At 38.4% G+C, this 18,077-nt stretch overlaps 1 protein-coding gene and 1 long non-coding RNA gene across 3 annotated transcripts; both read left to right on the plus strand.

Annotated features, from left to right (window-relative positions):
• Positions 1-890: 890 nt before the first annotated feature.
• Positions 891-12,129, plus strand: LOC139973234 (small glutamine-rich tetratricopeptide repeat-containing protein beta-like). 2 transcript variants are annotated; one of them, XM_071979773.1, is made up of 10 exons: positions 891-1,045; positions 2,042-2,166; positions 3,550-3,659; positions 4,326-4,467; positions 4,966-5,170; positions 6,157-6,295; positions 6,985-7,092; positions 7,845-7,882; positions 8,813-8,902; positions 11,825-12,129. In XM_071979773.1, the coding sequence occupies exons 2-10, from the start codon at positions 2,067-2,069 to the stop codon at positions 11,970-11,972; spliced, it is 1,080 nt and encodes a 359-aa protein (XP_071835874.1). In that variant the 5' UTR covers positions 891-1,045; positions 2,042-2,066; the 3' UTR covers positions 11,973-12,129. The 2 variants fall into 2 exon arrangements, with proteins under 2 accessions (XP_071835874.1, XP_071835883.1); XM_071979782.1 differs by having other exon boundaries at positions 895-1,045; positions 2,046-2,166.
• A 329-nt stretch (positions 12,130-12,458) lies between these two features.
• On the plus strand, positions 12,459-16,090 carry LOC139973254 (uncharacterized). The gene is made up of 2 exons (XR_011795174.1): positions 12,459-14,715; positions 14,814-16,090. It is a non-coding gene; the product is annotated as an uncharacterized lncRNA (long non-coding RNA).
• The last annotated feature ends 1,987 nt before the right edge of the window (positions 16,091-18,077 follow it).

Here is an 18,077-nt window from a genome sequence, read left to right on the forward strand (position 1 = left end):
ACGTAACCTTATTGCTTAATTAATTAATGGTGCAAAAGTGACCAAAACGTTCGAGGAACAGTTGAAAACGGGAAAAACACTGAGGATCATGATGTTGAGTCACGTATTAGGCTATAAATTTACCATTTTGTTGGTCAGGAGAAAGTAAGGCTTTATATATCTTTTCATATTTCAATGGTCCGTTATTATAACATCTCGTGTTAACTTATTTCGTCAAGAGAATATACGACAATTGACTTCAATCAGCGGGACCCAACTAGTTGTGAGAGTTGCCTGAAATGAAATGTACAAAACGACAGGATTAACCATTACTACGTCGTAGAACATGATATGGCACTTGACTGACTATTACAGATAAACATGTGATGTCATTTTGGTCACCTGTACCAAAGATCGTAACGAAGAAGAAGTGAAGAAGTGAAGATTTGTAGGTAGCCGTGCCACACTGACAGTCAACAAATTCATCATGAACAGTCAAATCAATGTTCTTAAACTTCGAAGTCTACTGAAATATTAACATCCCTGCCAATTTTCCGCAGCAAAACACAATGTTGCATTGAGTCTAGTATTTCCCATTGTACAAGGGTAATGGGATAACTAGAGAACCTCGATTGTTGATCTAAGCAATTCTGTTCATATACGGATTTTTGGTAGTTCTTTTTAATATTTAAATAAACAAGTTCCTTTTTTTCCATTGTGGAACCTGGATTCAGGTTACCTGTCGCCGGTAGAATGAATTATGAATCGTTTTGGTTGGATTTTACTAAAATCTATTGAAGATCACTCCGCCCTTTTCTCCATTGTAAACTTACTGTACGTACAACTAGTGAAGTCAGGGATAGTGGCGTCCTATTAACAGTCCAGCAACTTCGTGCTTTACTGTCGAATAAGCATCTCTTCTTCTCTAGATACGATCTGCTTGCACTGTGACACCAATCTTCTTGGTTTCGCTCAATGGTTAACGGTACAGTAAGCTTGACGGGGAATCAAAATCATCGTCTCGGTGAGACAAAGCAGTACCCTTAGCATCAATAAGCTTTTCTGGGTTAGTGATGTTAGTCTTGTATATTTTCTTGAAGGAATTCCTGTGATTAGGGGTTCGCTTTCCGTTTACTTCAAAAAATCTAACATTAGGTCGATGGCTTAGGCTTTAGTAAGAAGTATAGGCTATAGTGAGTACACATGTTTTGATATATAACTGTCGTATGAGTGCGTGCTAGGCCTAGGCCTAACTTGGCCTAGGGCCTAGGCCTAGGCTAAAGTAGTTGAATGGGTTCCATCTTGGAGTAGTTTTGCGAATTGTGATAGCAGTTTCGTTCTAAATCGCAGTGAATGTGAATCGGGAGGAAATATACACAAAAGAGGCCTAGAATTTCGCAATTTTAACCTCTTGCAAAATAAAATAGTAGTGCTTCATAAGTATACAGTTTGCTAACATCGAGTTGTTACAGGCATTTTCCTGAATTAGCATGCACATCAGTTACATACTGTAATGCTAGACGTGTACTGCACAGGCTTTGGCAGTAGCCCAATAGTATTTTCTGATAACACAGGCCCAATTTTATGCACCAAAATCATGCCTATTCTTTGTGGGAAGATTGTAAACCGACTAAGGCCTAGCAGAAAATTATAAGTGCCTTGTTTTTTTCTAGTACTGGGAAATGGCAAAATCCATTTGCATTTAGGTTAGTTAATAGCAAAATCCTATAATATCTGCCATCTTTTGTCATTTCAAGACAATGAAGTATCCCAGGCCCAGGCCAGAAACACTATGTCCACAGGATCCTTCTGATATTAATCATTGATCATATTTTTCTGTACACATTTCAGCCAACTTCGAAGAAATAAACACATCCTTTAGATGGGGAGATAAAACTACTAACCAACACAACATGTTGATAATGGTTTTGAAATTTCAACCAAGATCTCATGAGAGCAAATGAAATGATTAGCCTGTTTACATTTTTGTTTAACTTTATGGGATATAATTCAATACCAAGAAACTGCCTAACCCTTGTGATTCAATTCCTTTATTATACAGATAGTAGCTACCCCAGAAGCACACAATGTCAAATTCAGCCAGACTGGTGTATGCAATATTGGAGTTCTTAGAGAATGAGATTGTAACAGATGCTGTATCACAAGATGCTGCGGAAAGTCTAGAAGGTGAGTGTTTAGATATTTAAGTATTAAACATAGCAGCTCATGAGAAATTATTAACGACGAGAGATTTGTATGTTTGGAGTATCTTGGAGATTTTATGTACGTGATAAAGCCATTGCAATTAGCACAGCTTCTGTAGCAGGTTTATAGTTCTGTCCCTCCCATTTAACTGTTCAACTAAGTAATCAAGCAATATCTCTGTGTTCTCGAATAAACTGTTTTGTTCTGGGCTTTTATTTTGTTATTTTGATTATACATGAATTAAATGTTCAAGAAAAATTGTCTTGAGTGGCAGATTTTTGAGAATAAAATGGAATGGTTTAGTATTTGCTTGTTAATGTTTATGCATGCATCATAGTTGAGAAAATGAAAATTAGAGAATGTCTTAATTTGACTCGTCAATCATGTTTGGATCAGTACTTCAGAATATACTTCTTTTAAACCACATTTATGAAATATATAGGAAAATTTTAATCATTTGTAATTAATGTGTGCTTGATGTGTTTTCCAAGAAAAGCATGATTGATGGTGTGTGTAGTGAAGTCTTTAAGTATTCACGTTTTTAATCTTGTATACCGCCACCACTGGCACACAGTTAGTGTACAGTCATCTGACTTCTAAATATGTACATAATATCTTTGAACAAGTCACGCCATCTTGTTTGTCTCATTTTGGTTTACTCGGCCTACCCAAGTACCAGTGTAGGCTTTTTACCTTCAAAGAAGAAAAGGCTGGATTAATAAAAAGTCCCCCCCCCCCAAAACAGAAGAATGGTTATGCCCCAACTGTCAATGAAGTTACCTAGTTGTTTATACTGATATCTACAAGAATGTGAGTTTGGGTAAAAATTGTAATTGGCGACAATAGTTGATGTCAGAAAGATCTTAGTGGTCTAATCTGTTTGAAAGTAGACTAGTGAAATTTAAATATTTACAATTGTCTTATATACGAGTGATGAGTTTAAAGAAATCGTTCAGTGAGTGGATGTTAAATTGATTATCAGTGCAGGCCTTAAGTTGGTTATAGAATTTCTAATAATAAAGTCAACTAAAAGACAAGCATTTAAATTTCAGTCTTAAGCAACAGAGGGCCCTTGAATCACATCCAACAATGACAACCTAGTTAGACCCTTGACAAATTTATAAACCATTGTGAACATGTTAAGAGAGTTTTATGCTGCAAAAGAGGATCGGAGAGAATGGTCTTTTTGACATAGCCACTTTACTTGATGAGCTCCTGATGGTATTTAATCGGTCGTTACTCAAACAAAAGTTCAAGTGGTTTAGTACATGATAAAAAAGAAGGGATACATGGTTTGCTTTTCAAGTGTGCATGATATAAGTAATGTAGTGAACATTCTATATTTCAACTTTTTCATTTTTCCAGTGGCAAAGCAGTGTTTAGAGACTGCATATGGAGTTTCCTTAGACAATACCCACCTCTCCACGGGGAGACCTCTTATGGACATATTTTGTGAAGGAAGTGGTTTGTCTCAAGTAAGTTCATCTGTGTAGCCTTCTTGGTGCCACCTGGTGGAACATCTCTTTGACCCCCCTTTTTTGATAATTCCATTCCGTAATTTCAAATCAACATAATTCTATCATTAGTTTAACCTTTGTCTCTAAAAACTAAATTGACTTGGTTGGGTCGTGTGTACAGTAGTTGGTAGGATTTGAATTCCTCTGTCTGTGTTATTGTGTCCTCGTTGAGTATTTATTGAAATTTCATAAGAAATATGATGCATTCGTTATTCAACCCAAGAAGCTTAACATACTTACTATGAAGGACTATATTGATTTCTGTTGTCTTTCTACAGCTCCACAAAAGTCATCCACAGTACCTCTTTTCCGTGTGTACACATGAATTCCTGATACACATTAATCAGGAATTCTGAATTACCATATTACATTCCTAGTATTTAGAATCATATTTTGAAATCTGAGAGATTAGTCTTCATTTCTCCAAACTATTGGCACATCTAAGTACTTTAACTTTGTTCTTAGAGAATAAGCAAGGCTTTACCATTTACCAACTTCACTGTGTTTGAGCTGATAATTTGTGACTAATGTTACCCCCTTTACCACATTTCTGCCACTTCCAACCCCCCCACCCCTCTTAACCTGAGTTTACTTGTAACAAATTTCATTGTATCATTTTCTTAGGTAAGTTCAGGTACAACAATCGGTGTTACTCTGGGTACTGCACCAGAAGAGGCATCTGCAGAAGTAACCTCATCAGCTGCAGAACCGGTTGCCATGGTGACAGAAGAAGACAAGAAGAAAGCAGAGGAAATCAAAAATGAGGGTGAATATATACATACCTATATACTAGGGGGTATAAAGGAGGGGAAAGATGGGGTGTGGGAAAGGATAGGGTGATGGGAAGGATGGGGGTGAGGGGTCAAGGATGAGGGTGAGGGAAAGGATGGGGGTGAGGGGTCAAGGATGAGGGTGAGGGAAAGGATGGGGGTGAGGGGTCAAGGATGAGGGTGAGGGAAAGGATGGGGTGCAGGGGAAGGATGTTGTGATGGGGAAGGATGAGGTGAGTGGGAAGGATGGGCGCAGGGGGAGGACATTAACGGTGTCATCCTAAAAGGCACACACTTGTTTTGACAATTGCTTTACCATCAGAGATTGGTAAAATCTAGAGGAACTTTCAAGGTGCTCTTGTTAAGGTCACATACATTATATATTCTACATATTCTTCTTTCATTTTTTCTTCCCATCTTTGACACAAGAAGCCTACTCTAATACTTTTTCTTAATTATTTGTTTAAATATAAGAACTATTGACTTTTCACCAGGGAACGAGTTCATGAAGCAAAGTAGATTTGAGGAAGCCTCTGAGGCCTACTCTAGAGCCATAGCTCTGGACAACGTAAATGCTGTTTACTACAGTAACAGGGCAGCAGCTTACAATAAACTACAGAAGTATCAAAACGCCGTAGACGATTGTCAGAAAGCTCTCACTTTAGATCAAGATTATAGTAAAGCATATGGCAGGCTAGGGTGAGTTAGATTTCATTTATTTGAAGAATTTTTTTTTTTTTTTGGTGGGGGTAAGAGTGGGAAGATGGGTTTGTGCTCTATTAACTCCTGTTGAAGTGGTAGGAACATACTTCCTACAAACTATCGGGTACGACACAATAAGTAGGGTGTGAACAATTTTCAGTGGATAACAGGATTTTTCCAGTTTTTCTCTATTGTCCCTTCAGCCTAACACACATAATTTTTCTCTTGTCCATAGAGTCCAGCACAAATACGATATCTACCTTAAACACACATGCTTCCATTTACTGCGCCTACCATTTAAAACACATATTTTCTCTCGTCCCTACAGTTTAACATATAAACATCATCTCTTGTCCTTACAGCTATTTACACACATATTTTTTGATGTTCCTACAATTGTGCGCACATACGTTTTTTACTCCTGCCCTAAACACACATATTTTTGGTATGGTCCATACAGTATAAAAAAAGATATTTTTCTGTCTAGTCCCCACAGTTTAGCATAATTACAAACTTCTTACCCATACCTTAAACACACATATTTGCTATTTATTGTCCCTGCAGCTTCAAAACACATACTTTGTCTCTACAGTTGAGCATGTATACAATATCTCACCCCATACCTCAAACACACTTATTTGCTATATATTGACCCTACACCTTCAAGACATATTTTTTCCCTTTCAGTTTATCATACATCCAATATCTCACCCATATCTCAAACACACATATTTTATATTTACTTGTCCATATATAGCTTAAAGACACATATTTTGTTCCTTCAGTTTATCATACATACAATATCTCACCCCTTACCTTAAACACGCATATTATTTACGTGTCCAGCTTAAAGACACATATTTTTTCCCTACAGTTTAGCATACATACAATATCTCACCCCTTACCTTAAACACACATATTTTGTAATTGACTTGTCCATATATAGCTTTAAGACACATATTTTGTCCCACTTGTCCCTACAGTTTAGCATATACAGGTTTGAAAGAACTAACAAAGGCCAAGGAAGCTTATCAAAAGGCATGTGTATTGGACCCTAGTAATGACAGCTACCAGACAAATCTGAGAATAGCGGAACAGAAGTTACAAGAGACCAGTCTAAACGTGAGTAGTTCACTCTCCTCCTCTGCTATCTCTTGCTATAATTTTATTGCTTTCGATGCCTGGCTATGTGAGAAGTGGGTTCTGGTGGGTCTGGGGAAGTGTGTCTGGGAGTCACTGTTGACTAAAGAAGGGCTAATTACTGCAGCCGCACCAGGTGGTGACTGCGGGGTTGTCTGTTGGGTATAACTCCACCTGGATATGGTTTTCCATTTCTGCTCGCTGTGAAGAAGAAGCAAGTCTTTTCTCTTTGTTTGTCAATGTCTCTCAAATGTCTTGATGGATATTTTGGAAAAACTGTGGAGGCAATTACCAGTTTTGGCAGTCTAGCTATGTATGGAATATGTCTTCTGGGAGGTGGAGGGGAGGGGGGGTGGTGGCTTGCTCTGAGGCTCTTTGTTGAGGCACTTGGGCTTAATTCCTGCAGCTATCACCATATCTGGCCAATATTTCAGGCGGGTCGTTTGTGCCGGTTAGGTACCATAGGGATGGTCCTGGGTGGATGTGTGGGTGTTAGCAATTAGTAAAATGACATCGACTATTTCGATTTTAGAGTAAGCATGTGCACTTGTCTTTGTATGTAGAAGTCTCATACATGTGTAAATAGGGTTTCTTTTGGGGTGGGGGGGGGAGGGGATTTGAAGCCACATGTCAGATATTTTTTGACTAGGCTTCTTAACGTATTTTGACAGGTTGATGGTGCAAATCCAGGTCCAGGAATAGATCTCGGTAGTTTAGGTCCAAGTCTTGGTGGTCTTGATCTGAGTTCACTGATGTCCAATCCAGCCTTGATGAATATGGTAAGATTCTTGTTTTGCTTTCATTCCTCTCAATTTTTATAAAAGTTTGAATTTGGTAGAAATTTCCTTCATCCTTCCCTTACCTATCTCCTGTACAAACCTAGGTTACAAAAACTGGTTTGACACTGTGTCACCCCCTCCCCCCACCCCTCGCTGACCTCTTTAGGTCAATGTCCTTGTACTTCCAAATTATTCCATTCCATCATTTGACTTATTTGATAGGTACGGACATCGTGTCTGAGAGTTGTCTCAGTAAAAGAAACCCACATTTTGTGCAACAATGCTGGTGTAATGTTGTTGAAGTCTGTTATTCCATCATAGTTATGTGTACTGCAAATCAGCTGGATGTGTCTGCCCTCTAATGGCTGCGAAAGAAATACTCCACGTTAGATAGCGTCACGCTTGTATAGTATACGGAGAAAGAATACTAGGTCTGTAACATTGCCGAGAAAATATCATCATTCGGCCTACGTCTACAACAATCTCACGACAAGAAGTATCTCGACCGAGGGCTCTTTTTTATTCTAGGCAACGCTGACGAAAACTTCTTAGTTTTTGAGGGAAGTTATTATAATTCTCAGCTGATCAAACCATTTTTGCTGAAAGACAAGATTCCTTCCTAAATAGAGTGCTGATCGGAATGCATAGACTTTAGACAGTGTTTAGGAACTGAAATATTCTTTTTGAAACTTTTCCCTGTGACTTTGTGACTTGTAATTTTTTTAAATTTGTGATTGTCGTTTCTCTTCCAGGCTTCATCGATGCTTCAGAATCCTAATATGCAACAGATGTAAGTAGCCCTCTAGGAAGAGTTTCAAATTGACTTCAAAGGATCGTTTGGAGTATTTAAAATATGGGGATTTGCAAGCACTTGTGTTTGTTAAATCATTCAGTAGATTATGTTATGAGTGTTTGAGTGGTATTGAGTTGATTGAGAAGAGAACTGTACCGAATAGCACTTTTGAATGACGTTTCCAAAGTTACTTTGGGCAGAGAAATGCCTTGAGAGCAAATCTGTCAGAAGGTTGGTGGTGCAGGGAACAGATTAAACCATCCTCCCACCCCCCACCCCCGGGTGCTTGTTTGTTTATTTCAGTTCAGTTCAGTTTTGTTTAGTTTAGTTGCTTATTACAGGTGGTATCCGTTAAAGACAAATAGAACCGAAATTGATTGTGTGCATACGTATTTACGTTATGACCATGTAAGTTTTGATTCCTTTCTGGTCCTTGAATTGGTTTCTACTGCAAAGTATATATGTATAATTTATGCAGGGCTGATGTTTGTATGTGTGTGTGTGTTTGTGTGTGTCTGTGTTACATTTTTGGTTGTTAACATGTTAGTTTTAAAACTGCATCATGGTTTATAAACTTCATGCTTTATACATAGAACCATCTCCGTAAGTGCACAAACACTTGTGTTTTTGTAGCGGTCAAAGGTTGTTTGAGATCAACGGAGGTCAATCTCTGAAAATATTGTAAAACATAAATCCCAATGTAAAGCCATGGCTGGTCACACAGACTACTGTAGTGCAAGAACCAGGCTTATAGCTTGAAGTCAACAACAGTTATGTAACTTGAATACCTTTTGTGTGCAGCTTACATTAAATGTTCTCAAAAAACGGTGGCAAGAAGTCGCCAAGCCTGTCGACTTTGTGGTTTATCGCATCGAAAACATTAATGCCAGAAATTCACATTTTGTTAACGTTTTCTTTTAATTTCAGGATGCAGAGTATGATGGGCCAAGCCATGCAAGGTACTCCGGATGAAGGCGGTACCGAGGGTCCCGCAGCCATGGGCAACTTACTACAAATGTAAGTTCGTTTTATTATTCTTATTACAGCTTTTATTGGATGCAGATACACAACCCCCCTCCCCCCCAGATTGGTCTTCTTCATCAAAGTCAGTGTGACAGCATGAGGGCAACACACCATCTTGAGGGTACCCTAAGGTACCTAAACTTGCCCCCTCCCCTCCTCCCACCACTCTTAATTAAGTTTTGCAGGCACAAGCTGGTTAGTCTTTATATATATATATATATAATTGAAATTGTAGTGAGTTGGAAAATGCAGAATGGTGAAAAAACTTCCAGCCTCTACTGCGATTCGAACCCGGGCCTCCCGCTTTATATGCGGACACCCTAACCACTAGCAGTAATGTTATTAGTGAAAAAAAAGTTTGCGTCCCAGGGGCGCAAGCCCCTGAAAAAGTTTGCGTCCCGTAACAACTGCCTTTACTTTGTGAATGTTATATACAACATATAGGGCAGAAATGCTAAGTGCCTTAGCTTTGCTGTTTTTAATTTGACCGCAAAATTTTTTGCAATCGAAACTATACTGATGGCTGAATGCACATTTTACATTAGCAATTCTTCATGCAGAGAGAAGACACATACTGTGAGCTGAAATATCCTGTTCAGGATCAGAGATGTTAGCATCCCACAAAATTCATAGATTGTCTCCACTCATTAACATTTTTTGATGAAAACAGTGATTCAAATATTACGTGATAGTCTCAGAAACAATGCAAGTGCATCTTCGTTGTCAAAAGGTATACGTACTGTATGTGACAAGGCCTAACGTTATGATATTGGAGTGCACACACATGATAGCCTATACCGCAAACGTCACTATCTCTACACACGTTGCAAGTAATTGTTGTTAAACAACATACTCCGTGTTCATCGAGCACAACAGATGCCAGAATTTTCACAGACAATGGATGGGGACTATTAACCAATCAAATGACAGGAATTTTGGAAAAGCTTCTTTGTCTATTTTCATCATGAAAATCTCCGTAATGGGGTGTTGTTAACCCTGTACCTTGCGGTTGATTGTTATGATATATTTATTTTCAAACAAATTCAATAATCTGTAGGAGTAGGAGAACTTTTGGTTCTTGTTAGAAAAAGTTGTGGTTTTTTGACAAGCAATAATGAAAGATATTAAACACATTTTTGAATGAACATATGTTCATTCCAAAATGTGTTTTGTTATGTTTTCCGTTGACCTAGTTGTGAGTGTGTATACGTGGGGTTTGTTTCTCAAAAAAAAGTTTGCGTCTGCCGGACTCAAGCAATTTGAAGATTTTGCGTCCCTGGCCAAAATATCGTAACAATGCTGCACTAGGCTATGGACGCTGATTGTATGTCCAGAGGTTCGAAACCGGTAAGTGTATATATATATATATATCTATATATATATATATCTATATATATATATATATATATATATATATATATATATAATATAGATTTATATACGTCAAGGAGTATAGTAGATGATATTGACCATGTGGAACAAGATCATTTTCAATATTCTAATGAGAAGAAAGATCATCTATTCAAGGTCATAAGAGGAGGACCACTTCCAAGCTGGTCTCCTTGAAAGTTGAAGCATACCCATAGTCAACATTAAAAGTGTTGATTTTGAATAGTGTTTGCACGGGTTATCCGGGTACCCGGGTACCCGCCCGACGCAATACTACCCGGTTCCTAATTTATTACCCGAATCCTACGCAAAGTGTGATTTAAAAAAAAAAAAAAATGCAAATCTACGGTTTACCGTTAGGCAGATTTCCCATTGACTTAGTGTGGTGTTAGGCTAAAATATGTGGTCGAAGATAACAGCAATAACGAAGGTACCCGCCCGACGAGATACTACCCGGTTCCTAATTTATTACTCGAATCCTACGCAAAGTGTGATTTAAAAAAAAAAAAATCCAACCGATGGGTAGGCAGATTTCCCATTGACTTAGTGTGGTGTTAGGCTACCATGTGGCTGAAGATAACAGCAATAACGAAAGTATTCCATGGATATCTTATAACTGCGTCACAATTTCAGCTAATAAACAAATGGCTATGCTAGATTACCCCATTGCCTTAGTGTGGTGTTAGGCAACCCTGGGTCGAACGTAACAGCAATAATAAATGTGTTCCATGGATATCTTATAACTGCGTCACAATTTTAGCGAATAAACAGATGGTTAGGCTTTGCTAGATTTCTCATGTATTGACTTAGTGTGGTGTAAGGCTACCATGTGGAAGAAATTATTATTTAATCATTCGTTTATTTCATAGAAGGAAAAGCTGACAAGGAATTTTACGACATGTTTATGGATTATAGATGGGATAACTAAAAAATAATAATCGCAAGTGGCTTTTTACTAATCGTGTATTCCAAATGCGATCAAATTGTGCAAATCGCGTGATCTCGCGGCTAATGCGAACCCTGGGCCTGCATAATAGATAGTAGCCTAGTAGTAACAACTAAAAACTGAGCTAAAGTAAAGGGATATTTTATGGTCTGATCCAATAGACGTGGAGAGGAAGCATAAGCAGCGGCGGCAATGCGATGTTAACAACATTACTACTAATTAGTAGTAATGTTAATTATATTAAGTAATTAACAAGTTTATGACAGAAAAAAAGCAAATAGATATTATTGAGGAAGGTTTTATACCTTACCTTACACATACGTTTTTGAACATAAAAACATTGTCAGGAGAGAATATAATTAATTTATTATAGCATTTAATATGTAATTTCTTGAAAATCGTGATACACGGGGGTAAACAATTTTTTCCCGGGTACCCGGATACCCGACGGGTAACGGCTCTCGGGTACCCGGTTCCCGATTTTTGGACCCGTGTAAACACTAATTTTGAAGTTACCTTACAAATCACCTGGAAAACGAAATTTCTCTCTACCAAGAACTCTACTTCTCTATTTGTACCAGGGGCCAACAACTTGCCTCTCAAATTCAAACAGAGAATCCTGAACTCGTGGAGCAGGTCCGACAGATGACACAAAACCCAAACTCGTACGACGGTGACAATAACAACCAGCCACCACCTGAACCTCCTGCTGACGGGAACAACTCATGAACATAACCCCCCCCCTCTTGAAGAAGTGGAACGGATCTGCAGATGAACTTGGCAAGTGAAATCTGTAAAATTTCAGGAGACCTTTGAAGGTTTCGTGCCAAAGAAAGTTCTCAATATGTTTGAAGTTTCAAGGACCTTTTAGTTGATTTGAAATGGTTATGTGGGTACTTTGGGAGTGTTGGTACCTCTGGGAGTGTGTGTGTGTTTGGGTCACCTGTGGGAGTGTGTGTGGGGAGTGTGGGTGCCTGTAGGAGTGTGTGTGTGTGGGGGAGTGTGGGTGCCTGTGGGAGTGTGTGGGGGATGTGGGTACCTGTGGGAGTGTGTGGGGTTGTGGGTACCTGTGGGAGTGTGTGGGGTTGTGGGTACCTGTGGGAGTGTGTGGGGTTGTGGGTACCTGTGGGAGTGTGTGGGGTTGTGGGTACCTGTGGGAGTGTGTGGGGTTGTGGGTACCTGTGGGAGTGTGTGGGGTTGTGGGTACCTGTGGGAGTGTGTGGGGTTGTGGGAGTGTGTGGGGGTTGTGGGTACCTGTGGGGGTTGTGGGTACCTGTGGGAGTGTGTGGGGTTGCAGGTACCTGTGGGAGTGTATGGGGGTTGTGGGTACCTGTGGGAGTGTGTGGGGAGTGTGGGTACCTGTGGGAGAGTGCGGGTACTTGTGCAGATGTGTGGTACTTGGGGAGTGTGGGTGCTTATGGAGTGTGTGGGGGTGAGTGCGGGGAGTGGGGTGTGTGTGGGGAGTCTGTGCACTTGTGGGAGTGTGTGGGGGAGTGTGGGTACTTTTGGGAGTGTGTGGGTACTTGTGACTCATAGACTAGGTGTTAAACAAGATGATATTCTTGAAGGGTTTAATATTTCTATATCACACAATCAGTCATCAAAGTTTTTCATTATTTGCAAGGAAATGTTTTATCTTTCTCGAAATATTAGGGAGAAAGAAAAAAATCTTTGGAAATATTCAACATGTTTCCCCTTCCTCCTTTCATCTTCAATTCCACCTTTGTTACTATTTTACCTTTCAACAATTCTTTTATTCAATTTTCTCTTCTCTTTTTTTGACATTTATTCAAACCAATTAAGTAGAATTCAATTAAAAAAAGTAACAGCTCTTGTAGTTGTTTCAAACTTCAGTGGTAAATTGTAGCGTTTCTTTGATTACGTTGTATTGATTGATTTATTTATTGATGTATCTAGTATGTAAATCAATGGTTGGGTAGGTACTGTAACTGATTGTGAAGGATAAAGGGGTGCAGGTTGCCTTTCTCAATAGATGGTTGATTTGACTTGAATATAAGGGGTAACTATGTAGCAACAATACCTGCGTATATGAAAATGCACTTTTGTTCAAACAAGAAACAATGTGAATGCTGTTGGCATGTCTGCCCATTTTCTTTTTTAATAAGATGGCTGACAAAAGATTGTTGATGTATGGCTATTGTTGTGTGCAAAACAAGGCACTCAATACTAGAGATAACAAGTGATACAAAGTATGTGATTCTGGTAATCATGACATGATATTAAGTTAAAAACAGAGATTTGAGCATTTTTGTTAGATACATCGTGTAACTGTTGTTAAAATTGTACACCTGCAAGGAAATTGCTAATGGCCAAGAGATGTCGTTGCTACAGAGGAAATAATCCTTTCTGAGATTGTAAACACCATCTGTTGTGACCTTCCACAAAAAAAAAAAACAAGAGGAAAAAACGACACTATACAGTGTGTATCACGTTCTCCAGTGTCATATTTGTGTTTTAAATGTAACCAGCTACTTCTGTTGGCTTCGTCTTCTGTTAGTCGTTCAGATGTGTTGAATTCGTGGGTCTGTAGGAGATCTAGAAAACAATCACCTCAGTTTGCAAAGACCAGACAAGCTTAATGAAGGGAAGGGCCTTACAATATTGACTACCTGTGCTCAATTCACACAAACATGTACAGACTGTTGATGAATTTTAACTTATTTATCCTCATCTCGTTGTCCAACCCTCCATTCTTAACTAACTCATGCCTAACTCCATCCTTAACTAAGGTAAGGTCCTCTGCATTTCATCACATCTCCCCCCCCCACCACCCCCGAACACACACATTTAAGAGATGGTTACAACAATGGGAGAAAAGGGGCTCATTGTTGAAAATACATCATATTTTACCCACCTTACATCATCAATGTCCCCCTGTTCCCATTTCCTTTCCTCGATTTCTGTCTGTCAAAATCTTTGCACACCTTCGCACACTCTGTAAAACAGATTATCAGAAACTTTGCTTTCATTTAATCAACTCCTTTTGTTTTCAGTTTTTCATTAGACTTTTACAGCAGATAATAGCTAATGTATTTCAATTTGAGTTTTATAGTATTCTAACTACTTGTGTAAATTCATTGTAATCTGATTATTTGGGAACTTTGAAACTGCTCAAGACAGAATGTAATGTTTTTTTTTTGTAATTTTGAGTTAAAAACAATTCATTGTTTGGGTACAGGTATGAACGTAAATGTACACCTCGAGTGCAAGAGAGCAGTAAGAAGTACTTGGCTTGAGTAGAGGTGGGGGTGGGACGAGGAAGGAGTAGGGGGTGGGGTGAGGGTATCAAGAAATGGATATTTAGACTTAATAATAATTTACCATGAAATGATGAGGGTTAACAAATAGTGCACAAATTGATTTATTAAGTTAACTAAATGATGCCTGCAGTCTTTATACTCAGTTTGCAGTTTTGTGGCTTTTGTAATCAATGGGGGAACTTCTGATATATGTCACTTTTTTATGTAAAAGTAAGTGGGCCCGACTTTTTGATCTTAGCAGGATCTTCTTCGGAGGCTGAAGAAAATGCTGCTAAGATCAAAACGTCAGGCCAACTTACTTTTAAACATTCCCTTTTACAGGCTATTCAGTGGATAAACAGTTTGCTTACAGTTTTGTTTTATATTTGTCACTTTTTTGGCAGCAAACTTAAAAGTATTTTTTCTGCAGCCATTGTGTTAGATGAGGTTATTGATACAACAAGTACTGATTATTGAAAGTGAGCAAAAAGTCATAACAAAAGGTTATGAATATAACCATTTACTGGAGTATTGGAATGTCACCCTTTCCCATCGTGAGATTGATGTCTACAAGTTTTATTACATATAAATGAAGTGAATTCATCAAAACTTTCTCAATCTTGGCTTTTGTTGTTACTATATAGAACACACCAGTGCAATTTTAGTTTACACCACTTGCCTCTGGGAGCCTAGAATTTGACGAATAAGGTGACCAGGGGTGGGGGAGTGGGGGTAGGGTATGGTCATGGATAGTGGAGTAATGATCTTTGTGTACTGACAGGTAATTGGAATGTGAACTTTCTGGCAACTACTTTCCAAAATGATGAATTTGACCAATTTTGCAAAAGTTTACATATCAGCAAAGGATTGATGGACAGAATTGTTAAATTATCCCGTCCTGCTACCAGTTCTATCACTGGGCATTACTCGTCCAAAACATTCTTTCGTATGAACAACTCTTGTTGCAGTTATTTGTTAAGTGGTTTGATACTAGCTTCCAGTAGGATTCCTTTCATCGTCCTTTGTATATATCTTCTGAAAGAATGGAGATGGGGGAAGGTGGGAGGGGGGGGGGTGGGGCAAGAAAATATCTTTCAACTCAATAAGATTCCCTTAAATTTTATTCATAAAAACAAATACTATGTGACCAAAAATTGTAAACAGAATATTATTGTTTGCACACATTGTTTTCAACAGATGAAAGTGTGTTTAAATATCAAAGATTTGGATAGGGATCTGTTAAACAGATTTACACATTGAGGAGGAGAACAGGTAGGTAAATCAATTTTAGAGATTGCCCAGCTTTTCATCCCAACAGAATCTTTGAATCTCTTCCACAGGTCAATTGAAGGTCAATTCTGTAAGTACCAAAAGTGTCAAGAATCATTTGGAGAACATGGTCTTTTGTGGTAATATTTTTTGGTGGTTTGGGGGAAATCTCATTGAGACTAGCTTTTCATTCAAATCCTTCAATATTGATGTTCCTTGGTGTAATTTATTGACATGACAAAAAGAACCCACATGGTTGTGAGTATTCCTATTGATGGGCTTCAATGTGTTTATGCAGAAATAAAAGTGAAGAAACTAGTCCATTGTCTTATGATATATTACTTACACAGGATTTTCGGTTGAAAAGTTTTTCGAAGTGGATGCTCAGGCTCTAGACATTACAAAGGATGCACGGTTTTCAAACTTCAAGCTTCAGCTAACCCTAAGTTGACCCTTAGCGACCTTTGACCTCGGGTCAGAGCACTCCATTCACGGTAGCCACATGCCAAATACGTTTCTTGAAATATCTTGTTTATAAGGTTTTCAAGATTTGACCTTAAATGACCTTCGATCTCAAGAATAGTGTAAAAATGTAGTTTTACACTAGCCTACCATGCATATCTGAGATTCCTTGATGTTTTGTTTCTGGAGATAAAGGACTTGAGATTTTTATGTTTTGACCCCACATGACCTTTGACCAACATAAACAATAGGGTTCTTGAACTAATATGATGAAGCCACATGCCAAATATGAGATATGTTGTGCTGTGCATACCTATCTCAAGATATCGTGTTTACCAGCAAGGGCGTCACATCGACACACATAGGTTGATTGCCCTCCACTGCTATAATAAACCCAAGCAAAGTCATTCACTTTTTTGTTTGCAGAATTTTCATAGTCAAGCACATTACAGAGCCCATGGTAACAGCCATCCATCTTGAATAATACAGGAAGTCCGATGAAGTACTTCATTTACAGGCTGGTGAGTGGTGACCATGTTTGCCAAAAATATATCACAAAGAATTAAATATCGGCTTCTTTACCTGAGATGGTGTTCTCATATTTGATCTGAATGACAGTCTTGATAGCAAGTGTCAGGCAGTAAAGTACTGATGAATTCGTTCCCATTTTTTTCAATAAGAATTGCGTAACTCTTCCCCTGACCCCCAACTTGTATTTGTCAAGGACCTCCTAGTAGTCTGTGGACCTATTTCAAAGTTCTGCTCACTGTGTCAACGTGCGTGGTGAAAATATCTTTAAAACTCTTTGAACACAGACTGACTGAATAGCTGCACTTGCTTTATATAAGTGATGCTTTGCAACAGAAATTTCATCCCGATGAATCCTGGGCACGAAGAATTGACTACTGCACACACACACATACATATAAACAATCACTTTGCAAAAAACAAATAACTAGAAATATAAATAAATATTTAATTCATGACATAAACACACTTAGGGTGACAAAGATGTTGCGATGATAAAACTATTTCACAACACTAAGTGCGACCACTTTATCTTGATGTCACTTAATTGTCAAAACTTGATGTCACTTGTTGTCACCTATCGTCACTTGATTTTACTTGTCATCACTTTATCTCACTTATCTTCTCTTTATCTCACTTGATTTTACTTGTCGTCACTTTATCCACCTGTCGTCACTTTGTCTCACTTGATTATACTTGTCATCACTTTATCTCACTTGGTTTTACTTGCCACTTTATCTCACTTGATTATAGTTGTTGTCACTTGTCATCACTTTTTCTCACTTGATTTTACTTGCCATCACTTTATCACACTTGTCTTCACTTGATTTTACTTGTCATCACTTTATCTCACTTGTCGTCACTTTATCTCACTTGTTGTCACTTTATCTCACGTGGTCACTTTATCTCACGTTGTCACTTGATCTTACTTGATTTTACTTGTCGACTCTTTATCTCACTTGTCGTCACTTTATCTCACTTTATTTAACTTGTTGACACTATCTCACTTGTTGTCACTTGATCTCACTTGAATTTACTTTGCAACACTTTATCTCACTTGTAGTCACTTTATCTCACTTGTCATACCTTAATCCCACTTGTCGACACTTTATCTCACTTGTCCATTTATCTCACTTGTTGTCACTTGATCTCACATCGTCACTTTATCTCACGTTGTCACTTGATCTTACTTGATTTTACCTGTCAACCCTTTATCTCACTTGTCGTCACTTTATCTCACTTTATTTCACTTGTTGACATTTTATCTCACTTGTCGTACCTTGATCTCACTGGTCGTCGCTTGATCTCACTTGTC

The sequence above is a fragment of the Apostichopus japonicus genome, chromosome 2 (genome assembly GCF_037975245.1).
Source record: "Apostichopus japonicus isolate 1M-3 chromosome 2, ASM3797524v1, whole genome shotgun sequence".
Classification (NCBI taxonomy): domain Eukaryota; kingdom Metazoa; phylum Echinodermata; class Holothuroidea; order Aspidochirotida; family Stichopodidae; genus Apostichopus; species Apostichopus japonicus.